General features: G+C 32.3%; 1 protein-coding gene and 1 long non-coding RNA gene across 2 annotated transcripts; one reads left to right on the top strand and one right to left on the bottom strand.

Annotated features, from left to right (window-relative positions):
- The first annotated feature begins 12681 nt into the window (after positions 1-12681).
- Positions 12682-17393, top strand: LOC134280845 (uncharacterized). Its single transcript, XR_009994972.1, has 4 exons — positions 12682-12726; positions 14399-14474; positions 14643-14745; positions 17270-17393. It is a non-coding gene; the product is annotated as an uncharacterized LOC134280845 (long non-coding RNA).
- Positions 17394-18245: 852 nt separating this feature from the next.
- Positions 18246-22832, bottom strand: LOC134280844 (estradiol 17-beta-dehydrogenase 8-like). Its single transcript, XM_062763292.1, has 7 exons — positions 22826-22832; positions 21305-21492; positions 21005-21097; positions 19685-19770; positions 19306-19433; positions 18945-19019; positions 18246-18757 (listed from the first exon to the last, which is right to left on the bottom strand). Exons 1-7 carry the CDS (start codon positions 22830-22832, stop codon positions 18741-18743), a joined length of 594 nt encoding a protein of 197 aa, XP_062619276.1. The 3' UTR covers positions 18246-18740.
- Positions 22833-26607: the final 3775 nt, after the last annotated feature.

The following is a 26607-nucleotide window of genomic DNA, read 5'->3' as shown; positions in this document are numbered from 1 at the left end:
CTTTTCTGATTACTTAGAGAAATTTGTAAGCCCCTGTGCCTAGACTAAAAAAATAAGACATTTTCAATTTTTTTCAAAAATAGAAATGTGTAACAAGCTATTCATTATGTTGCGGACAAGATTACGGTTACCATACTAACCAACACCGCAGATGGAGCCTAAACTTTAACATCAACTGCCAAGAAGTTTCCCATTAATGGTAATTACTTTAAATTAAATGCAATTTAAAGAAAAAAAATCACATTTTTAAACCTTTTCTGATTATTTAGAGAAATTTGTAAGCCCCTGTGCCTAGACTTAAAAAAGAAGATATTTTCAGATTTTTTCAAAAAAAAAAACAACAAAAAACAAAAAACAGAAATGTGAAACAAGCTATTCATTATGTTGCAGACAAGACTACGGTTACCGAACCAACCAACACCGCAGACTCTCCTACTACTGTTTTGCAATTTTTCAGTTGTCTTTTTTTTTTTTTAAAGATTTTTCTATATTTGTCTCAAAACGCTTCCTCTACTACAGTAATACAAGCTACTTATGTCGGTAACGGCCAAGATTCGAACTCGTATTCTCCCAATCACGGAACGACCCCCCGTAACGACTGAGCTGCCGTGTTAATAAAGTTAGGAGAGAAACGTAGGATTGTTATACTGTATATTGCCTTTGCACACTTATGAGTCCGAGCGTTTCTACGCTTTTCTTTTATTTGATATGTTAATTACTTGAATAGAAAGTTACGTAAAAAAATTAATATCCGTAGAGATATTCAATTTGTTTAGATCGCTTACTGTTTTTCTTTATCTTTTTATTAATTAAGCATTGTTGATACATTGGCATCATGAGTTGACAAATTTTTGTCAAAAAAAGCCTACTGTTTACAAGCATGGCAAACGAAATAAAGCTTAAAGCTGAATAATATTCGCAAAAATAATTTGTCCGCCATATTTGTTAGAGCTTTCGTTAATATCTGAAGGCCCTAGCTTTAAAAAGGGCGGGTCACTGTTCAGTATAATGAATTGTCAACGGTTTCATGTAAGTATGCTATAAAGTACTCGGTAGCGACAAAATATAGCTGTGTACTTCTTCCAATGCAGAAAGAAAAATACTATATACACCTATAACATTTGCACTGATCAGTTCAGTATACAAACCATGCGCGAATCTAAAGGGGGGGGGGGGGGTGGAATTTGGAGAGAAATCCAATTACAAATGTAATAAAAGTGACGTGGAAACTCCCCCCTCCTCGAAAACATAGACCTGTGTTAAGTTGGTATGAAAAGTAGTAGGTATAAAGGTTTGAAGTCAAAAGTCCCCCCTCCCCGAAATAGAATTTGCACGCTTGGGAAAGTTTAAGTTTCTTTTCTTTCTTTTTTTTTTTTTTTGCTCGTAAAAAAATTTCTGAGTTGGATTTATTTTTGACTTGGATGGACCCCTTTGGAAAAAATTCCTGGATCCGTGCTTGCGAATAATCACAAATATACGTAATTGCAATGAAATGTTAATATGGGTAATGCAAGATAACCATTACGAACACGGGTCGGGTCGCCATTCAACGCCATACCCGTGACAATAAAGCAGTCAGGTGTAATGTAACAAATGCGAAGAGTATACTTTGGTTTTGATGTATTGTAGATAATGATATCAATCAAAGTACTCAGAAGTACAGAGAGCCGGGCTCATTTACAGAATGGATTTCTTACATGAATCACGTTTATATTCTGATGAAAAAATTATTTTAAAACTATCAATATAAATGATAAGACACTGACAGTGAGTTTTTCAATCCTAATACCACGGTCCGATTTTGTCATAATCAGAATTAATCTGGTACCGCAGCTGAATGTAAACAAACAGGCCAGTCTGGGTCCCCCTCCTGCTTTACCTCGTATGTGTAGAGAACTACGGTAACACTGATTATCAAAAATCCTTACGCTAATGAACTATGTTCTTTGACTTATGAAGTTTTCAAAGTCATTACTACTAATGTTTATTTTATATAGATAAAACTTCGTTTTATTTTTGTTGCTTTATTTAGCGTTTGTATTATCTCAAAAGCGGTTGAGAGTAAGAACTATATTTTTGCAAGTAACTTTAAAATGGCGACTATTGGGTTAACATCCTGCCTTGAACAGGATCACATAAGCCGGCAATTGCTCTTTGAGCAATAAGCCCGGCTAAAAATGGCTTATGCCTAAATACTAATCAAGTTTAGGTTTAAGACGACGACGATTTTCGGGGAGTTAATACATCTAACATTTTATTTTTTTTTCCCAATAATACTAATATTTTTTCATTTTTTTAAATCCAGTGAATCATTTTATGTTTGGTGGGGGTTAGGCCCTTTCTTTTCTTCTCTCTCTTCTCTCTCTTTATTTATATACATGCATTATATATACTTGCATGTCTGATATTTTCTTTCAGTGGTACTACAAACTAGCGTCACCTGTATAAATCAGGTAATTGCAGATTGTATTATAAGACCACCAATTCCAAAATATACCAGCGTTAAAAATATCGCAATGTTCAAGATCAGGACCCTCAAGCAAATGGGATGTGGTAAGATTCATGTGTAAAATAACACGGTTTTATAATATTAAATATTTTAGGGGTGAAACAAACAATTGCGCGGATCTCGAGAGGAGTCGGAGATGGTTCTTCCTCTCCAAGACTGGTTTGAAATGTATATATAGCCAATAAAGTATATGGGGGGGATTTATTTTAAGAATTAACTGGGCTCCATGTTCTTATGGATAAAAAACATAAAGTTAGTGCATTTCTTGGTTTATCTATAATTTAGACCAAACACTGATATTAAGTGTTGGTATACACATACACCCTCTCTATATCTGAAAAATCCTGGATCCGCGCATTAGTTTATATTGACAATTAGTTGTTTCCATTGCTATTTAGTTTTATTTGTTACGGATTATCCTTATGTTGTAGTGGAATATAAACCCTCAATAAGCGGAGGCGGACGAGTTAAGACCAGTCTTTTGCTATCAGCTGTAGCCTTTATGTTTGCCTTGACACTGTGTTAAAAATCCTCATGTTGGAAGCACAAATAAAAATACGATGTAAATATTTATTTTTTCTTTCTTTCAAGAATGCGTTTTGGCAGGTGTTATAGTGTTATTATATATTTGTGCAGTAAAGAGAGAGTCGAAACGTCGTAGGTTTGAATCTCATTGCAGGAATAGACCGGTCCTCCGAAAAGCTATAACACATAAAACAATACAAATTTTTCAAAACCTCTTTAACATCAGAGAAAAGGGAAAATCAAAATTCCCTTTTTTTCACCCAAGGTTTACAATCTGAAGTCATTTTGGTCTTAAAATCCTTATTTGTGTCTCAACAAGTTCCCTTTTTGAAGATTTTTTTAAAGTATTTGAGGAACGTTCCTCTTTCTACACTTCAGATGCATTTGTTATGACCAGACTTTTGAGGAACGTTCCTCTCTCTGAACTTCAGATGCATTTGTTATGACCAGAGATTTGAGGAACGTTCCTCTCTCTGAACTTCTGGTGCATTTGTTATGACCAGACTTTTGAGGAACGTTCCTCTCTCGAACTTCAGATGCATTTGTTTTGACAAGACATTTGAGGAACGTTCCTCTCCCTGAACTTCTGGTGCATTTGGTATGACCAGAGATTTGAGGAACGTTCCTCTCTCTGAGCTTCAGATGCATTTGTTATGACCAGACATTTGAGGAACGTTCCTCTCTCTGAACTTCTGATGCATTTGTTATGACCAGACATTTGAGGAACATTCCCCTCTCTAAACTAAGATGCATTTATTATCACCAGACATTTGAGTAACGTTCCTCTCTTACAGATGTGCACATACAGTGTGTATTTTTAAATACCTTATGAATGAACACATCAGGCATTTGAGGAACATTCCTCTCTCAAATTTACTTATTACCGTAGGCATCTCATGAATTTTCAAATATTAGGCATTAAAGGAACGGTCCTCTTCCAATTTCAAATATTGATACTATATACACCATGTACACTGGAGGAACGTTCCTCTTCAAACTATTGACACTGGATTTACTAGTCTAAACACAACATATTTGAGGAACGTTCCTCATTCAATTTCAAATATTGATACTTTATACACTGGAGGAACGTTCCTCTTTCAACTTGACACTGTATTTACAAGTTTTAACACACAATATCACAAACGTTCATCAGTCAATTTCAATTGATAATACATACTACATGTATATAAACAGTACATTTGAGGACCGTTCCTCTACCAATTCCTATCAAAACACTACAACCATGAATCTTAATACACTGAACGTTCCTTTCAAAATCCCCATTTCAAAATTTGACACTGGTTACTGGAGGAACATTCCTCTTCCAACTGTTGACAATGGATTCATGTACGGCTTTAAAATCAGTACACCTACTCCTTTTCTCTAATAAATCACAAACAATTTATATAATTTGGATACAAGCAATCACATTCTCTTAATCTTTGTTTTGATGGAGTTGTGACGTCATCGATCAACGTTTGAAACCCTCTAACAAAAATCAATAATTTTACACTATGATGAAAGATTAGAATGCTTTTATAATGATTATTACCATTTCTATAATTATTTTTTTTAGTTTTCTATTTATTATTAATAGCTGAAATCATTCTTGAAATACATGTAGATATACTAGTCAAAAGTGTAAAGAGTTATTTCTTTGTACAAGTATGTATGATACGAAAAAATAAAAATATGGCAGTTCTCTAAATTTTTATAAAGTTTTATTATACAATTAAATACATTGACCAAAATTGAATTTTTAAAGATATAAATCAGCAATTTTAAATATTCTGAATTTATTTTTTTTTCAAAGAATATTATTAAAAACTTATATTGAATCCTCTTACAAAATATTTCATATATATACTTCTCAACACGGTTTTAAAGTGTAGTAGAGTATACACGAGTGTGATAGAGCATATTGCAATAGCAAAAGCAATTGCGTCTACACCCAGTTCGTATGCATGTTCATAGTGGGAGAGAGCAGTGGATAGGCAAATATATAACTTTATACATGAATCAGAGTATAATTGGATTTGAAGAAAGCTGTACACCCAGGTACTCCCTAACGTAAAAGAGTAGATAATCCTGTTGATTTCATAAAGTCAAATTTCAAGGTTGAGACTATTCTGACACAAAAAAATAATGTCTGCTTAAAATTTTGGGAACCCTTTGCTTTACAGACATCAAACTTAGTATACTAGTACTCCCAAAGGAATAATGACCCCTACTGATTTTGGGTTACAAGGTGAAAGCACAAGGCTCAAACTGATCTAGAAATAGAAAAGTATTGTTTACTCAATATTTCATTAACTTGAGATTCTAATGTTTGAAAAATAATTTAATGCACTAGATCTATAGTCCTCCTAAGAAATATATGACCACTTTTGATATGGGGGTCATAACTCGATCACAAGATCAAGTACGTGTCATTCTTGACAATTAATATTTTAGGTAATCATTTTTCAGTCAATTTTGTGAAAAGCCTCTTATTATTACAGACATTAAACTCGTTGGTACCACTCCTTTAGGAGTATACATGATCACATTTTATTTTGAGGTCATTAGGTCACTTCTCTGGATATAGGAATGTATATCTGCTGAATAAAGAGTAAATGTTTATTTTTATTTTAAATGAGAAAAAAGGGCAACTGTTTGAATCGTGCAAGAGACATAAATCTACAACAAGGAATTGATCAAAAAAGTTATACCATTCCCCTGGTCCCCTGCATTTACCATTATGATATAAAACTGTTGTATAAAGCAATGCTTTCTTACACTAAAATAAACAATTTTCTTTAACAATTGAAATTTTATGATATTTATTAGATGAAAAAATCATTCAGGAAAAGTATTCTTACCCTTAGCTTTTTTAGTATAGTTCATCCAAGATTAATTTATGAAAAGTCAGTGCATTGACCAGTAAATTCTCTATAAGTTGAACATCCATTGACATTTGAAAATCATGCATGTGTTTCTACTTACTTCATCACGCAGTTTTTTGACCAAAACTAATTTTATAACTTTATCACAGTATAACACAGTATAACACGCAGATATATCAATGTCTAATTTCTCCAATTTCGAATTCCCCTTCAAACAACAGTTGCATTTAAATGATAGCTGTTCACATGTGCAACTGCGACCCTTCCATACATATTTGAATGGAAACATGTGGTGCCACTAACTGAAGAAATGTCAATCAAAACACTGCACACTGATAATCTTGGGTGTGTTATCAGTCTTGGACACATCCATCTCTCAACCCTACCAAAATGTTCACGATTTCAATTCAGAAGATGCTCATCACATCGAAAGATTGTTGAATAAAACAGGATGTTGTAGTTCTTCACAGTTAAGGATTTATCAAGGTATAAATGCAAATAATATCAATTTATGAAAATTCTTTGTATGCTTTGTTTGCATAAAAATTAAAATGAAATATTTTATCAATAACTTAGTCAGAGTTGATCAATCCTGCTGAAATATAAGCTGTCAGACACTTCCAAATACCAGTAAATTAAAATGAGAAATTTACTTTAATTTTAGACAAAATGATATGCCCTGGATTTCAATGTAAAAGAAAACGAATACCCTCATGACACCACTTGCAGCAACATTTCAGAGAAATGATTAAAGTGTCCTAAACAAATCAAGTAAGTACCGTAGTCATAATTTTCATTATTAGTTGGGAAAATTAGAAATTCTATGAATTCCTATATAATATATGTTTTCAAATGCTGTACATGGCAGGAAATAGATTAATTATATTGAATACAAGTAAAACATGTTTAAAAAGCAGTGCCAGGGATCGACGGATGATTTTGCATTATTATGAGCGAAATTCGTTATGAAGATAAAAATACATAATTAAGTCACAGGGAATAAAAGCACTTCGCTGTAACTCAATTCAACATAAGTGTGTTGGCAAAAATCATGTTTTACTGTATTTTGTTAATTTTTTTTTATTATTCATCATTTACTTATCTCAATTTATTTATTTATTTTTTTGGGGGTGGGAGTGGGAGATGGGTGGGTGGGGTCCATGCCCATACTAATTTTTTTGGCTTCCTAACACAGGAAACTTTGATTGAGAATTTGCTCCTTAAAAAATTAAACCCCTCCCCCCACTTGCCACTGAACTTATCCTATATACTTTCTAAAAATATGCAAAATATACATATTTATGTAGTGTTTTTAATTTGTATTACCGGGTATATTTTTAATTTGTAAACTGGCATGATTTAACATGTCCATGTATTAACTATACATTATTGATAAGAGACGTACACTCTATTTTGAATTAAAGTTTTGGACAGACCTGGTATATTTTATATGCCAAGTCAGTGTCTTATTTGCTTTTTTTTTTTTAAATATTAATTGATTTGATAAAGAGAACAATAGCTGTGTTTCACCTAGTTCAATCCAAAAATCATCCGTGCTTGACTAGATGCTCAGCACTGTTAATTCTGATGGTTTTAGAGCAGAGCAGAACACATTCAACGAGGCTCAAAGGAATAATCTAGTGTGTCAAAGAATTAATGTGTTTAGATGAAACAGAGCCGTATAGTTTGTTTATGTATGGCCAATGCTGAAATCTTAAACTCTGAGACAATTATCGCTTCGTCGGCTTCACTAAGTGGTCACTGGTCAAATGTTTATTCTTTCCCAAGATATTGTTAGCTCTTTTACTTGTGTGTATGAACAGGAGTACTTAATATATTAAAATCATGTGTTTTTCTTTGCTAGCAATATAGTGACCTTGTCTGATATCATACGCTGATAAAAAAACATGTTAAAATTTTACTATAAATTGGTTATCTTGAAATATTATGGGGAAAAAAAGACACAAATTCAATAAATTATTTTACTCAATATTGTATCCTTTTAAACTATATGCTGCGGTTAGAATAATAAGGATAAAATTTAAAAAAAAAACTAATTATAAAAGATTTAAACACTTTTTTGAAACAATTTACCGGGAATTTTTTTTTCTATTTTTATAAAAATTCTAGGCATATTTTGTTGTGTTGTCAACTGCAAGGATTATGATCAAAGCTTAAGTACACGAGTACAATTTAAAGAAACATATATAACAAAACCTTTATCTTAAAGGGTTTTTTTGTCATTCTATATATTAATCTTTTCTAAAAAAAAAAAAAAAAAAGAAATAAATAATTTAATACAAACTCACATTTTATGTATTGCATTAATTGTTTTAACAGATTTTTAATATTAATCAAAGTGGAATGCAGTCCAAAATAGAGTGAATATGAAGTTTCTTTTAGTTGTCAATCATCACTATCCCACTGAAAAATATATTTTATTCTAAAAAAAAAAATCCAAAGGTGGCATCTTGTTTATATTCCACCATACACCTATTGTTAAGGATTAGTTTAATACTTTAACAATAACTTAAGTATATGTATTATTTAATTATAAATAAGTATTTATAATTCAGATCTTAAAAAATTGTATATTAGTTAAACATTTTATATGTATGGTCGATCGGCAGATCATGTCTTGTGTACTCAGTGTCCGGTCCCTGATAAAAGAAAAATAGTATTACAAAAAATACGAGTAACGGTTTCACTAGTTGATACTTTTTATGCATATAGCCGTAATTTTGTTATTATTTATTTATTAGTTTAAAGCAGAGAAAAAATGCACTATTCAGTTTCATAAGAATAAAGGTTCATTTTTATAACACATGCCTGATATGTACACCAATGAAATTCTTATTCTTAGAAACTCAGTGTTCCAGTGTTGGTGAATGTAATTTCAAAGAGTTGAAGAAAATCTTCTTAAATTATTTCTACATAATGAAAGCAGATAAGACCGGGGTTATATAAATTGACCTCAAGTTTTACAGATAACATAGACTTTTGACCTTGCTGCAGCTGGCTAAATTATTAAATCCCAAATGACCCACACTGCAATCCAAGATATAGGAAATCTGTGAAATTCAGAGTGCATGTTTCTGAAATTAACATTTAAATCAAAGATAGTTTCATTATCAAAGTATCTAACTTTGAAAAGCGGGAAGGAAGATGAGCAATTGCCAATCAATAAAAATAAAAAAAAATGTAGAACTGTATTACTCAGTACAACATTTCTTTTAATACACGTGCTAATAATTTAATAAAATATTCTAAATAAATAAAACATTTTTAAGGGCTTTTTTTGGAAATATCGATTCTTATTCCTGCTTCCTTAAGATCTGACAATTAAGTGCAGGAGATGTTGTTTTCACATTATTATTATTATTATTTTTTTTTTTTTTACAAAATAATTCTGTGGAATGTTTCTTTGCATTTAATATGTACAAACCAGATTTCAGCATGAGATTTGCTATTCCCGAACCAGAATAATTAGTAAAGTTTTACAGTGTATATAAATTTCATTACATTTTTTGTTTTTTAAATATATTGAAACAGTTAACTATCCAAATTTTAAGGAGTAAAATTTAAAACTCTAACAAGATCTTAATTCTCTCACTGTTTGAGTTCTGTTCTACAATGTAAATTGCTTCAATCTTCTGACTGCAGAGACATGTTTATCTATAACACGATCAAGTCATCATAGCATCAGCACTGATCTTTACTGTCCATGAAGTCACAGGGGACAGATAGTTGCCAGAGCTGATCGCCTATAGCTAGTGTTCCATGAGCATATATGATTGGCAGTGATTAATAACAATTACAATGTGAGCTGGGGCCAGGAAGACATCAAGGTCTCAAAGTCTTTATCTTTAAAGTAGAGAATGATGCAGGAATTAGGGTTACTAGACAAATCCCTATTATAGAATCAATTCTTCAGTTTTAAGAAATACACAATAGTACTACAATATAATACAAATTGAGATTCAGAATGAAAATAGGTTCGTGTAAATTAAAGAATACATTAATAAAACCCATGAAATATTATATGACACCTGCATGCACTATGGAAAAAAAGAAATAAATTAAAAAAAATTGATGACTTATATTATCATACATGTATATAAAATGTTCATTGGAGGAGTATGGGGCTTAAGACCTATATATTATTATAATTTACATTTCCAATTGTCACTTAGTTTTTAAATTAGTGTTACATGCAAGATATAAAGGAGAATGATTTTTCTCAGACATAATTTGCAAATCAGAGTTATTACTGTAAACGTGTAACATTTGGCGGTGTATTCTTTTTAGCTTTTTGGCGGAAAGAAACATCCGCTAATTTAAGTACAACACTAAATGACTTAAACATAAAACATTAAAATGCGCTAAATCATACCTACGCTAACTTATTAAAATATCAACTTCCGCCAAATATAGTACACTCTAAATATAAAACATTTACAGTATTTCATTAAAATAGTATGAGAAAGATAGAAAGTGTCAATTTTGCAATATTCTTAATACAGTATGGAAATGCTTTCATAATTCATGGGCAATTTAAAGTTCAAAATTTTAATTTAAGTTTTGCAATTTTTTTATATCGATTTTTCCAGTCTATTTAATTTTTAGATGAGACATCAAAACTTGTTATTATGTACACATTGTTTCGATTATTCTAACTTTGCCTGAATCACATCTTTGATAATACGACATGCCGCTGTACTGAATGTGAGATTTTTCCTACAGAAGATGACACCCAAGAAACTTGTTGAGGCTGTTTTACTGTGACTGATGAAAAAATGCTATGAACCTTTGGAGACCAAGAAATTGGAATTGTCTCTATTATGAGGGAAAGATGTAAACGAGAAAGAAACATGGTTGACCTTCATCACAACTTTGGTTTAATTTCGTGGTAGAAAGGAAAAATACTGTGGGTATTAACCTGTTAACCAAGACATTGTAATATGTGATCACACTGCCATTCAGTGAAAAAGCCCTTTGAGTTGATACATGAACACTGCACATTGCATATGCTTGTTCCGATCGAAGTGAAAAATTTGTTTGTTCCTGTACCTAGTTTATATTATGCTTTAAGAAAGCCTTAATTCAAAAAGTACTTTATAAAATGACAAAATGATTTTTCATATATATTTTGTAGAGTGTGTACAGATAAAAAATGTTTCTATGAATATGTACTGCATTTCATATAAAAGAGAGAAATGTTTCCCAAATTCTTCATGTACGATAAAAACTAATATAATATCAAAAAACACATGATAATGTTAGAGAGGAACGTTCCTTTAAAGTTATTTTTAAGTGGGCTTTGCAATGTATCAACAGATATTCATTACAAGACAGAGGAACGTTCCTCAAATGCACGGGTTGCAAGCTTCATGAGGTATAAGTAATCAACAGAAATACAACCATTTGTGAGAGGAACGTTCCTCAAATGCCTGATTTAATATGAATAAGGTATCAACATATACAAATCTGAGAGAGGAACGTTTCTCATACATGTAAGTATCCTGTGTGAACAATGTTAAATTTTAGTGAGGAACGTTCCTGAAATGCCTAATGTTTGACAATTCATGAGACAACCATTTGTGAGAGGAACGTTCCTCAAATGCCTGATATTTGACAATCCTTGAGATGCCTACAGTAATAATTAAATTTGAGCGAGGAACGTTCCTCAAATGTCTGATGTTTGACCATTCATGAGATGTCTTCAGAACAAGTGAATTTGAGAGAGGAACGTTCCTCAAATGTCTCATGTGTTAAGATTCTTAAAGTATTTAAAAATACACGCTGTATGTGCACATGTAAGAGAGGAACATTACTCAAATGTCTGGTGATAATAACTTCATCTTAGTTTAGAGAGAGGAACGTTCCTCAAATGTCTGGTTATAACAAATGCATCTGAAGTTCAGAGAGAGGAACGTTCCTCAAATCTCTGGTCATTCTAAATGAATCTGAAGTTCAGAGAGATAGAGTGAGAGGAACGTTCCTCAAATGTTTGGAGATAACAAAGACCAGAAGAGTAGAATGAAACGTTCCTCAAATGTTTGGTGATAACAAATGCACCAGAAGTGTATAAAGAGGAACGTTCCTCAAATCTCTGGAAATAACAATATGCATTTTAAGACTGAAGTGTATAAAAAAAGGAATTTTGTTTTCCCTTTTTGTTTTGGAATATGTACTAAAATATAAGAAAAATCTTTTAAGAAAAAAGGAACTTGTGGAGACACATATAAGGATTTTTTGACCAAAATGACTTCATGAATTTAAAAATAAGTGTTGATAGTGTAAAGAATACAATCATTTTTTTTAAATTCGACAGTAAGTTGTGTGCACTATGCAAAAGTTTGTACTTTTCTAATGTACAAAACAAAATGTTATCGATATAAACGTAAGGACATTTATATAAGTTTATTAGATGCAGGGGGTTTTCTTTCCTTTTCATGTTGTGTTTAACGAGACATTTCATTTCTTTTCATATGTTCAGATTTTAGAAATATTAAAACGAGTTACGTCCTAAATTGCTCGAAGTTGGCATCTATTTAATTGATGATAATTTTAAATTATGCTAATATACATTTTCATATGTAAATATTATCAGGTTTTATTACTAATATTAAACATAATTTGAAAAAGCAATAAAAAAAAATTCCTAAAATACAGTTTTATATCTCTTTATAATCAATGAAGTACACTTTTGCACCGTGTATATAAAGAAGAAAATGGTATAAATATTGCTCTTAGCATCGTTACACAGGTTCCGAATGCTACATTTCGTATGCGGTTATTAAGGTATGTGGATATTTTTTTTTTTGTTCTTTATTCTTATTCAATGAAAAAAGGGACTACTTTGTGTCTCTTTTGTTTCTTAAAATTAATAGGGAATACTGATGTTTCTTTGTTAAAGCCAATATTGACTATATAAGTATCACATGCAGGTGATAGCTAAAAAGATAACCTAACAGTGTAAAAGCTTACATATACTGTAGAAGTACCTTTTTCCGCGTGGTATTAATTTACGCTTTGTCCAAGCGGACTTAATGAAAATGTATAAGGCATATAGTGACAGTATAGAAAATCCGCGTAATTTTCTGCCTGCGGATTAAACAGAAATTAAGATTCCGCGGAATTATGACCCCGTGGAAAAAAGTACGTCTACAGTATGTAAACATCAAACTTTTAAATACATGTTACAGACACTGTTATTTCTCATATCTATGTTTAATTTGATAAATCCGGACGATATCTCAATATCCATTTGAAGTTCTCAACAATTGTTTTATTTTATTTTCATCTTATGAAGTTAAAAGTTTTTAAATGAATTCTATACTGTTAAAACTATTTAACTTGTAAAGGAGTACAATAACCAATCAGAATTCGAACAGTTCGGAAAATCTAGTTTTCGAAGACTTCATAAATAAGTCAGTGATGAACTCCACAATTCCGAATTTCTGATTATATAAAATTTTCAAATTAGAAAGAGTAAAGTGATTAAAATGTAAAGAAAATATTTAGTTGAAGACTATTCTAATAATTTAAAGAATACATGTGTTTGGCATTGCAAATGCAAGCTAATAAAAAGTAAAGAGATACAAAATGGCATGTGAGGATTTGCACTGACTTTAATTTAATTGTACACAAGTAGGAATCGTTTGAAAGTCAAATTTAAGTCGAAAGTAAATTTAAATTTTATTATTTCTCCAATAGGCATGTGTTCAAACCATTTCCTGTACATATCAGTATTAAAAGAGATATAAAACTTTAAGATACGATTGCTTTATTTTTAAAATTCATCTTATCCGGAGAAAAAAAAAGATCTTTTTAGTCCGTTGAAAGTTGTCGTTTTCGATCATGTCTACATCGTCGCTTTACATTTACATTTTCTACAGAACGACCGGGAAAGCTTGATCAAAATTCGAGTTTAAGTAATCTTTGATAGAGGGCATTCACGTCAAGGATTACACAATCTTCCAAAGGGAGATAATCAAGAAAAAAATGAACATTCTTAGGATCATCTAAAAATCATATTCTCAAGAAAATTTGGGGAAGTTTGATGAAACAATATGAGAGTAAGATTTTAAATGGAAATTTATGGGGAAAATGTGATAGTCATCATTTGAAGGCATTCCAGGCAGTTTTCATCAAAAATTGTTAAAATGTTGACTCCAATTAAAGGGATGGGCCAAAATTAAATATACATGTAATTATCAAAGTTTAACTCAAGAATTCATTGTATAAACTGGAAAAAAGATCTTCCTTAGAATTGCAAATCCACAATTTATCCTCGCTACGGTAGATCAAACATTTTTAAGAACAGTGTGAATACATGTTTCTCTTTCGCCTACAGCCATACTTTTTTTTAAAAATGCTTACTTAAAGTGTTTTTCTAGGCAACGATTTTTAGGTGAGCAATATTGCCCATTGACCCTTGTTTACAATTTCAAATTCAATATCTTTTTCCTAGACAATGGAGAAAATCATGGACAAGCTTTCAACCACAATATTTATAATTTGTGTGGCTTTTGTCATCACCCAAAAGGGTACGTAGGCAAAATGATTTTCTCATCTGAAATCACTGTTTAAATAGTTCTCACTATTTAATTTATCATTACATATGAATCATTTTATATGTAATATTTATGTATGAAATAGTCAAACTGATCACTAGTTGATATATATTTCATGTGATATATTTTTTTTTTATTTAGGTTGTAATGGGCAGCAGGTCTGTTCTGGTCAAAGTTTAACAAGTTGTGGTGAAATCTATCGCATGACTAGAGTAGGATTTGCCCAGACAATACAAGTTTGCAGGTTTTCTTATCTTACCGTTTTTTTTTCGCTCATGAATTTGTTCTCGTTTCTAGCAAACTGGACAAATATCTCCCCAATTCTGCTACAGTGTGTCCGTCGTCTGTCTTTTACCTTCATGGTTTTTTTTCTTTAACGTCCTTCTCTGCCCTCGTATGTTGAGGCCCCCACCTGCCAGAGAGCTGCAAATTTTAACGAATGCTCAGCACTCAGAGGGCGCGCTTGATTTGTCTACACCTTACACCCGGTGTACACTTTTTCATAATCAAGTGCAAAAGTGAACACTTTTGGTGTACACCTTCTACACCCTGTGCAGGGCATGTGTAGGTAATTACACCGAAAATTCAATATGGCTGACAAATGACAGAACGGTAAAACTGCAGAATTTCTTTTTCTGTATTTGAGTTTACTGTCAAGTATTTGATAGGTTTATTGTGATGAATTGTTTTTAGTAATATAGTGGACCATGTTTTGTGCATTTCATGGAACATGAAGAACTTCATAATTTGTAAAATAAGAAATTAAGCAAATTTTGCAAGTTCTAGATATATTGGACTGTGGTGGATATTTAGTTATAGGGGAAATTATGGGCAGCTAGGAAAATGTTTAATAAAAAATTCTTTGCATTTTGTAAAATGTTTTGTTTTTAAAGGAATTTTAACAGAATGTTAACAATCGCAACAAATATTTTATTTAAAAAATCGTCTGCAAATAGGCCCCCTCAGTTTGTTGAAATTTTGACGTCCATGTTGAATTTGCCACATTACACCTAATTTCACTTGATTATGAAGTGTAAATCGTATACACCGGGTGAAGTAAGGTGCAGACAAATCAAGCGCGGCTAGAGTAACTGATTTTCGTGCCAGCACCGTCTGCGACACGGTACGGTACCTCGGTTTATACAGACTCATCCGAAGAACAGGTCTCCACCTACTCAACTGGGATTCAAATGTAAGCAACAACTCGTTATTTTGAGATTTAGTGCAAACATTCTTACTATTGTGTCTCCATATTAGCGAAAATTCTAGAGACGTTAAACAACATACAAACAAGCAATCTTACCACTGCGCTGATCGAACAGGCTACTTTATATGAGAAACCAAAAGCCTAGTCGTTTTTTATCCTATGAGCGGTGTTTCTATAGAAATTTTTAATTGTCTGTAAAATTCTCTATAAAGTTTTTCTTTGATTGCATGAAATATATGAAGATAAGGAACAGTATTCAAGCTCATAAGTCCAAATCCATTAAACAATACACTTTTGGAGGAAAGGAAACACAGAACATAAGAGGTGGCTACAGGTGCCATGGGGATGGAGAAGTGAGCATTCCCTGCCGACCGGTCACACCCGCCTTGTGCTCCCTGTCATGATCGGGTTATAAAGAGAAAACAAAATGACATTTTAGTCGTGTGAAAACTATAATCATTCAAACAGTTGTTTTAAAATCGCTGATCAGCATATGACTTTGAATAAAATGTATTTGCTGACAAGATCTTTGTATGCACCATACAACGTACGGAATAATGAGTACGAAAAGAGACACTTGATATTCTTTTATGATGAACTTGTTTGTCAGTATCTGCAAATCTTATTAAATTGAAAAAAAGTAACAAATAACATTATTCTGTTTATTCCTCTTGTATATTTTTAAGACCAAGGACTTTTTCACTTTATTTTAGAGGATATATTAATAACTAGTTCGACTCCGTAATGTGAATTCCCGAGACTCAAAAACCAGGATTTTTAAAGTCCTTTATTTAAATAATGACCAGAATAGACAGAAAGAAAATCACATCAGCAAAACTTATTTCCGATTGAGATAACTTTGGATGGTATACATGTACATGTAGCTAAACCCAGGCAGATATCTGACACACAAATTGATTTTCCAATTAAATAACATTCTAACAATACAATAGAGTAGCGAAAGGTTGATTGCAGGAAATAAAAAAAAAGAAAAATTCGCCGTCAAATTGAAAAAAAAAAAAAATATTAGAACATGTGCTAAATCCAATCAATCATGTTGCCGTTAATATATGTTTGAATTTTAAATGCCCCTGCGACCTCCTTATCTTTTTTATCTGATGAAAGAAATTATGAAAAAAGGAAATTATGTTTTATGAGCTTATTGTTTAGGTCAGTATTTTTCTATTTCCAATGCCTGTCAATAAAGGCATTCAATTGTTTTAATTCGCACTTTTCCATTACATAAACATATGAAACAATTGCATCATGAGCTAATTCTGTCAAAATTAAAGCTTACTGTATACAAGCATAGCACACTAATTGTTTATTTTTTCCTTGGTTAGGCAAGCAGGTAAAACATCCGACATATTAAAATGAAAAACTTCCAATATTTGATAATTATTTCAATGCAGGCTTATATCTATTTTTTTTTTTTTTATTTCAAACTGATTGAAATATTTTTTTCGGGGGGTGGGGGTGGAGATTCTCTCCCTCTTTCTCTCTCTAACCCTCTATTTATATATAAAACGTATATACTCATATGTCTGATATTTCCTTTCAGCGGTACCACGACTAGCGTCTCCTGTATAAATAAAGTCTTTACAGATTGTACTACAAAACCAAACACCCCAGAATATAGGAGGATTAAAAATCTGGCATCGTATAAGATCAGGACGTTTAAACAACTGGGATGTAGTAAGATATATATTGATTTAACAAGATTCTATTTAAGATAGTTGTATCCGTCGCTTAGGCCATGCAAAATTAATTCCTTGGTTATCAGGCCTTTTTTTCAAGAAATATGATGAGGGAGGAAGGTATTTTTTTTTTTTACTTTTTTATTGCCCCCAAAACATGATGAGGCAGCTTTTTACATTGTACAAAACCTCAAAAAATGATGAGGGAGGTGATTTGTTGTTTTTATTTTATTGATTTAGCAATAAAAAGGGTCAATGAGGCGCCCTTGGAAGAGATGAGGGAGGGCCTGAGAACCAAGAAATTAATTTTTTTTTGCCTTAGAGAATTAAATTAAAAAACAATTTTTGTGGTTATAAAAATTTATGATCTGAATATTTAACAAAAATATCAAAACAATGATATGTTATTTTTTCCAGCCGATGCCTTTAAATTTGCATTCTACTTTAAGATTACTATTTTTATAAACATAACTTTTGATTAACTGATTTTTGATAAAACGACTCTTTTGATATCAACAGCTAGCACCCACCTTATTTATTCCTTAATTTCACAAGTACAAACTCTTTTGAAAATTGGGTATATGTTTTTCATAACAAATACTTTAATGATTCATACTCTTTTGATTATCAGCTGTAGCCAGAATATGTTTGTTTGATACTAGATGTCAAAACCAGTGAAATAAAATTAGTTTGTATCCTTAATACATTTTCCTTGATACTGTTAAATATAACTGCTATTGCTCCTCAACAAAATTTAAATTCGATGTAAATTTACAATTTTGTTTCTCAAAAGAAAGACAATTTGTTTTTAAGTCCATAAGAGAGAGCCAAAACGTTTCACCTCACATGCCATACACCTGAACATCCCAGCATATTTCTGTGGACAGTTGGTAAGAAACCTAATACATGTACATAGTAAGAAATAGTATTGATCCACAATCATGTGTCCTATATTCATGTATCTTCAGTAAAATTACTCAAACATGTATTTTCTCTCTTCACAGTTACAAAGAAGCCTGCCAAGAAGGACCCCAATCCCTATTCCTCCATCAAACTCCTGGCAGAGATAAGGATTCCCACTTCCTACAGCAGCATCCCAGTACAAGACCACCCCCAGCTTGACTAACAGTCAACTGCTTCAAAGGAAGTGTATCATCAGGCAGAACTAGTCCTCTCTGAATAGCAGTTAATTTACATGTACTCTGCATAGTGTCACAAATGTACTTGTATCACCCTAGTTCACTGTTCCTGTATCTAATTCTGGCAATTTTTTTTTTATCACAGACAAATTGAGACAATCACATCTAATTACAAAACAGCAGTTCTTACTCCTAATTACATGAATAGGCCACCTACAAATGGAAAGAAAATTAATATTAGGATTGACAAAATCATTTAATATTAAAGATAATTACATGAATAAGTAGCTGCATATTCTAATAAAGTTATAATCTTTTAATATTTGTAGACAGTTAAGGTAGAAAATTCTTGTACACTGTATATCAAATTATTTTGTCAGTGGATATTTTTAATTCATACCCGTAACTTCAATTGTTGCACCAGTTATATAACTACTCTTGTCAGACGCTAAGAAGGCACAAGTATTTGCTATTTCTACAAAAGAAAGTCACAAAAATTAAAGGTGCAACTCATACAATAAATAATATCCACATTTATTTGCGTTATTGAAATTACAACACTGATTTTTCAACATACCGGGTACTTGTATCTTAACTTGCAACCCATCAAAATTTTGAAGTACATCTTCCAAAAGATATGAAACTTTCCCTGCTAATATGTTTACCTTAATTTTTTCCCCAAATTAGACAAAATATTGATCAAGCATCCATATAAACTACTGTAAAAAGCCCCAAAAGTCCAGTGGACTATATTTTTATACCTTCTGGGTTACCAAGGCGCCCAAGTGGAATCAACATTTTGGTCATTTGTATGAGATGTTCTGGGACAACATCAGTCATAGGGGTCTCGATAAACCCAGGTAAAACAGCATTCACTCTAATGTTAAACCTGTAAATGGAAAGCCAAAACATTCTAAATATATACTTCTTTTAGTGTTTACAAATAAGCACATAAATACCTTTCTCCAAAACTGTAAAGTTATTATTTGAAGATAATTCTTGGGAATGTCAAATACATGTACTATAAAAGAAATATATCTTTATCAGCTAGCTGATATATATCAGAAGTTTAGCAAATACTCATTGCTCATGTAAAAAACATGTGTTATTCGTTTTCTAGAGTTATAACTAAATGCTTACTTTCCCATTTCTTTGGCCATGGATTTTGTGAGGCCTATCACTCCAGCTTTTGAGGCAGCATAATTGGTTTGTCCTATATTTCCTGTCTAAATTAAGTTTAACATTATATTATCATAACTATGAGGGGGAGGGGGACAGTAGAGTAAAATGGCAAAATTGTATATTACGAAAAATCCGTTTTAATGAATTCCAGATAAATATATACTTAGGTCAAAAGGAACACATAACTACACATTTATGCATGAAATTCAAAGACAATAGTCATGATAAAAAGTCTATTTTTTTATCAATATCAAGACCAAGGGTACATGATGATAATAATCAGGTCACCAAAAGAATATGTGTTTAAGAATTTACCAATAATATGCCATGTCAATAATTCATCTTTAATAATTTTGATATTGTGATAGGATGTCAAGAAAAATCATATCTTGATTTTTATTATACCTGATTTTTTCACCTCAGTCAAGTGCAGGGTGCTCTGTCATTAGTTCTGTATTTGTAAAGCAGTAATTCAATAAAATAAACCACCAAGATGTCAGTATCATTTGTTATGTAACTGCATTTCTATTTAAGTAATACTGTATGTGTACCGGTACTTTAAAAAGTGGGCTTCATATTTTAGCGGCTTTGGCGCAGACAACAATGCGCTAATTTATGAATACCACTATTAAAAAGTCATTTACATACTGTAGATCACTAAATTTTCGCGAAATCTTATTTTCGCGAGATAGTCATTGACTCTTGATTAGCGAGACAAAATTTTCACGAATTGTGGTTATTGCTCTATATAATCTTAAGGAATACTATTGTACGCGAGACTTTAGTTTTCGCGAGCAAACTGCCTCGCGTATTTACGCGAAAATAAAGTTCTCGCGAATAAAAAGTGATTTACAGTATACAATACACTGAACGGACATGTGTAGTGCTAATTCATGATTTACGCCAACAACTCCATACCCAGTAATTATGCTAAATTTTTAATATGCCAAATAATGAACACATACAGTATTCATGTAAGAGAGACAAGTCTGTGTCTCGATCTGCTTGGATTTAAACCCCTGGCCTCAAGCATGCCAGACATTTGCTCTATCAATCAAACTAAAGAGATTATCTAGTAGGGAATTGAGTACCATTATCATATTACACTATCCCACATTGTCCACTTTTAATTTTGAGGGGAAACACCTGGGGGTAAATTTCTGGAGGTAATTTGTTTCACCCACTAGAATACACCCAGGTCCTAATACATATGTATTGGAGCCACACATGAGGCAGATTTGTCTGCTGTTACAGTTATGACAAGTGGCTTAACTTTACCTTTCCCACAAGACTTGATATGTTGACAATGGAGCCAGGAACCTTGTCAGCCAACATTGCCTTTCCTACTGCCCTGTTTAACAACCAAGTTCCCTGCAAAATAAGACATATCTATACTTATTTGGGGTGGTGGTAATAAAAGATAAATGTAAAGTTTAAATTGAAAAATAAATTTAAATGACTTTTATCATATATTTGGTGATTTTTTGCAAGACAGACCAAGAACACTTTAATTTCAAGAAAAATAAATGTATGTACCTGTAGAATGAACTTTGTGTTAATCAATGCTTTTTGACTTACCTTGAGATTAACATCTATTACTTTGTCAAAGTCCTCCTCTGTGAGTTTCATCATTGTCCTGTCTCGAGTGATGCCAGCAGAGTTCACAGCTACATGTGGTGCTGATGAATACCTCTCCCTAATCTTACTTACTAGATCATTGACAGAGGCAGAGTCTGATACATCACATGGGTATTTCTGATGATCACCTAAATATAAAAGAACTTTTTGGCATGTTTATACTTAACATATACACGATTTTTCACACATATTCTTTCCTCAAAAATTTGACGCACAGGAAAATTTGATTTTACAATTTTATTTTCTATGTTGAATCTTTTATGATCGTTAATTTAAACTGCATCTTCTTTATTAGCTGATTAATCAAGAACCGAGAGCACTTTTTTGTCACAATAAATATACAGTTTTTTCAATGGGTGGCACTGCAGCTCTCCGGTCTATCAATTTATATTTTTAGCTCACCTGAGCCGAAGGCTCAAGTGAGCTTTTCTGATCAAATTTTGTCCGTTGTCTGTCGTTGTCGTCGTCGTTGTCGTTGTCGTTGTTGTCGTCGTCGTAAACTTTTCACATTTTCGACTTCTTCTCAAGAACCGCTGGGCTAATTTCAATCAAACTTGGCACAAAGTATCCTTGGGTGAAGGGGATTCAAGTTTGTTCAAATAAAGGGCTACGCCCTTTTCCAAGGGGAGATTTTAGCGGGCTTTCATCAAAACGCCAAAATTAAGCACCCCGCTAAAATCCGCTATACGGTAGTTGACCACGGTAGAATTTGAATTGAGAGTTGGGAGTTTAAGGTAGGCATTACTTGTTACCTTGACTTAGTAAATGGCCAATACTGTATATTCCTAAATATACGCGTGGAAAAAATTATCGGATAATTTGGCGCACCAATCGCGAAAAAAATACTCATTTTTATTTTTATGGTTGTGAAATCTGTCAAAGCTCTTGATCAAACGTCCGTTCGCGAATTATTCTTCTCGCGCTTTGAATTTGAAAATCCCATTCGCGATAAAAGGTACTCGCGAAAAATAAGGAATCTACAGTTGTTTAGTCGATACAATCACCTTGTCTGAAGTGCTTACTGACGTTTTTCTTACTAATTGTTAGTCCATAATTTATACACTAAATTGACAACGGATTTTTCCGTTTTTTCCCGGTCATGGCAAGGAGCACACGGTGTTTGTGACAGGTCGGCAGAGGTTGGTCACTCTTCCTTGGCGCCTGATCCCACCTCTGTTTTGAAGGACTGTGTTTGCTCTGCTCTTATTTTGTTTTGTTTTATGGATTTTTAATCTGAAATACTGTTCGTTATCTCCATATATGTTTCATTAATTATCATCAAGGATGTTATTTTAAAACAGCCTCCCTTTTTTGTGCGGACAACATATGTCTAGAAACATTAACCTTACCATTAAGGTCAGACGACACTTTCCTCAAAAATATATAAATTTTCCTCAGAATTCGTCATTGAAGTATAGATACTTGAACAAGTTTTCTTCTCAAAAAGTTAGGGTACCTTACCAGGCATTTTGCCAAGATACCATAGGGTCATATTTCTTATATAACCCTAATGGGTAATCTTCTAAATTGCCTATAACACTATTAACACAAATTTTGGTGTACCTATATTTAAAAACATTTTAAAAACAATGTGGAAATCAGAAAAGAATGACAAATATGAAAAAACTTGATATAATACCAAGAGATACAAAACATGTATTTGAGGAACGTGTCGTCTGACCTTAATAGGTTTCTGTTTAATCCCGGGAAACCATGTTTGACGTCTTGCAAACAACATGGTCTTTATTATGTTGATCGGACATACTTTTCTTATCACTGATACCGAATGATCTCGTATTACTATCTACAAATATTTGTTTCCAGAGGGAATATTTGAAATAAGATAATAAGGCATTGTTTCAATTGTTAATATGGTTTCCTTCAGAGAAAACATACCTGCATGTCATTCGAGGGGGCTGAAAAAGCAACCAAGGATATGCTGGCATGCAATTCCTTAATTCGCGATCGGTACATGTCCGTGCTTCACATCCTGAAATGTGTATCAATAAAGTACATATTTGCCCTCTTTTTAGGTCAACACAGGTGACCCATATCTATCCGTTTTCGTCCGTCGTCGTGAGTTAACATTTGAACATTTTCAGCCTTTTCTCTGAAACCGCTGAACCAATTTCAACAATTTTGGCCTATCGCATCTATGGGTGAAGGGGAACAAAAATTGTGAATTTCATAGTCCCTGCCCCCCTCGGGCCGGGGGGGGGGGGGTCAAAACCACTAAAATTAGTGGAATTTTTAAAAATCTTCTTCTTTACTCATGGACATCAAGAAGTCAAACTGTTGGTATGATTGTTATCAGCATTGAGTCCTACCAAAATTGTGAAATTCATGGCCCCAGGGTCAGGGGTTCTAGTGCTAGGGCGGGGCTCTATTGATTATATAGTTAAAATGCATTATTTCTTTGAAATCCTTCGTCTCTGCTCCTGGGTATCAAATTAACTAAGTACCTAGTAATGATGAGCAAGAGTGCATCTACCAAAATTGTGAACTTTACATGTAGGTCCTAGGGTCAGGGGTTCTGGTGTAAGGGCGGGGCTCTATTGATTATATACTAAAAATGCATTAATTCTTTGAAAATCTTCTTTTCTGCTCCTGAGTATTAAATAAACTAACTTAGTACATAGTAATGATGAGTAAGAGTGCCTCTTTTAAATTGTGAATTTCATGGCCCCTGGGTCAGGGGTTCTTGTGTAAGGGCGGGGCTTTTATTGATTATATACTAAAAATGCATTATTTCTTTGAAAATCTCTTTTTCTGCTCCTGAGTATTAAATAAACTAACCTAGTACATAGTAATGATGTGTACGAGTGCCTGTTTTAAATTGTGAATTTCATGGCCCCTGGGTCAGGGGTTCTGGTGTGGGTGGGTCTCTATTGATTATATAGTGAAAAATGCATTAATTCTTTAAAAATCTCCTTCTCTTCTCCTGGGTATTAAATAAACTAACCAAGTGCATTGTTATATTGAGTAATGCTACCTCTTTCAGAATTGTAATTTCATGGCCCCAGGGTCAGGGGTCCTTATATTTAATAAGGTTACCTCTTTCAGAATTGTGATTTCATGGCCCCAGGTTCAGGGGTTCTGGTGTTTTGACGGGGCTCTATTGATTACATAGTGAAAATGCAAAACCCTTTCAAATCGTCTCTGCTTTTTGACATATAACCAAAGAACTTGGTACATAGTTACATGTATAATGAGGAAAGATGCTTCTTCTCAATTTAGAGTTTCATGACCACTGGGTCAGGATTTCAGGTGTTAGGGCGAGGATCTATTCATAATATAGTGAAAAATGCATTAATTCTTTTTAAAAATCTTCTAGTCTGCTCCTGGGTATTAAATAAACTAACCGAGTACAAATTTATGTTTAACAAAGCTGCTTTCTCCAAAATTGTGAATATCATGGCCCCAGGGTCAGGGGTCTGGTGTTAATCTAATGATTATAATGCATGAATTCTATGGAAATTTTCTTCTGCTCCTGGGTATTACATGTAAGCCAATTTATCTAGGTATATTTATGATAAAGAAAGGTACCTCTGCCAAAATGGTTCATTTAAGGGCCCTTGGGTTTGGGGTACTGCCGGGGGGAGGGGGTTGTATGAAAATAAAGTAGTGCTTCGAAATCTGCTCTTTGCTATTAATCAACCATTTATGATGAAATAAAATTAATGATAAAATTTTGAAATTTGGGCCCAGGGTCAGTGGTTCCTGTTATAAAGTTGAAATGCATTTTCTCTTTGTTACTCTGATCTGCTTAAGTAACAAAAGTAAGCATGCTAAGTGTAAAGTTACGATAAACAATTGTGCCTCTTTCAAAATTGTTAATTTCATGTCTTTTGGATTAAAATACGAACCAAATTTAATTGTTGGAAAGTTGTTACATGATAATCAGGTGACCTACAAGGCCCGTCGGCCTCTTGTTTCAGATTTCCAATATCGATTCTGTTACGTAAAGGCCATACCCAGGTAGCACAAAACATTTTCAAAACATTTTATTGGTGTTGTAAAAAGGTTTTTTCGAAACATTTCAGACTAAACATTTTAAAAATGTTTTTAAAACATTTCCTCTTCTCATTATAACATTTCAAAAACATTTTAAAAATGTTTTCAAGAAGCTTATGATTAAATCCTTTTGGAACATTTTTCTAAAATATTTTTGAAACGTTTTAAAAATGTTTCAAAAGGTATGTTTAGCTTTCAAATATCAAAGATTTTTATATTATGTTTTAAAAATGTTCTAAAAACATGAAATGAAACATTCCTTTTCCATAAATCTGAAACATTGCATGAATACGTTTCTGAAACATTTGGAAGGAACATTGTCAAAATGTTTTTGAAACATTCTTAATTCATTTAAGGGTATTTATAGCTTCCAAATATTAAAGATCTTACAAAACGTTTTAAAAACGTTCTTAAAACATGAAATGAAACATTCTTTTTCTGTAAATCGGAAACAATGCATATACGTTTCTGAAACATTTGTAAGGAACATTTTAAAAATATTTTTAAAACATTCTTAATATCGCTGTTAGTTAAAAACATTCAATTCCGGATATTTTTCGGCCTAGGCAGTGAAAATGTTTATTTAAAACATTAACTAAAATAATTATTTTCACTACAATTGAAACATTTTAATTATAGTTTTTGTAACATTTTTTGGAAACATTTTCAAAATGTTTCTGAAACATTTATGTAATTGCGGCACAATTTAATTCATTTAGTAACTTTAAGAGTATGTTGTGAGAATGATCTTAGAACATTCAATTTAATGTGTTTTCTTTTTTTTTCAAAGACTTCATTTTCATTGCTGCTGTTATTTTCAAAACGTTCTGAAAACATTCAAATAATGTATGATTGTGATTTTTTGAAATTTAGTTTATGAAGAAAAAAAAGAATATATAGAAAGAATAGTGTTAAAATGAGGAATTGTAGTAATTGTTTCATTGAAAGATTTTTCCGGTATATTATAATGATTTCTAGTTTTGGCTTATTGATTAAACAGACATAATTTATATAAAGTCCTTTGATTAAACAAATCAAAAAATCAATAAATGAAAGGATAGGCAAACAAAAAATTTTTTAATATAAATAAATGTATAAAATCATAAGCATTAAATAAAGCTCTTTTTTTTCAAAATGTTCTTCATCAAATCTGTGATCCACTCCCAGAATTTTACTCCGAGGCATTAGATAGGGATTGGCACACTGGTCAGTTTCAGTGTCATGATAAC

Source organism: Saccostrea cucullata, unplaced genomic scaffold (genome assembly GCF_032062105.1).
Source record: "Saccostrea cucullata isolate Sc308-1 unplaced genomic scaffold, CSIRO_AGI_Scuc_v1 ctg5661, whole genome shotgun sequence".
Classification (NCBI taxonomy): Eukaryota; Metazoa; Mollusca; class Bivalvia; order Ostreida; family Ostreidae; genus Saccostrea; species Saccostrea cuccullata.
Note: the sequence above shows the minus strand (reverse complement) of the source record. Positions and strands in the feature narration are given on the sequence as shown.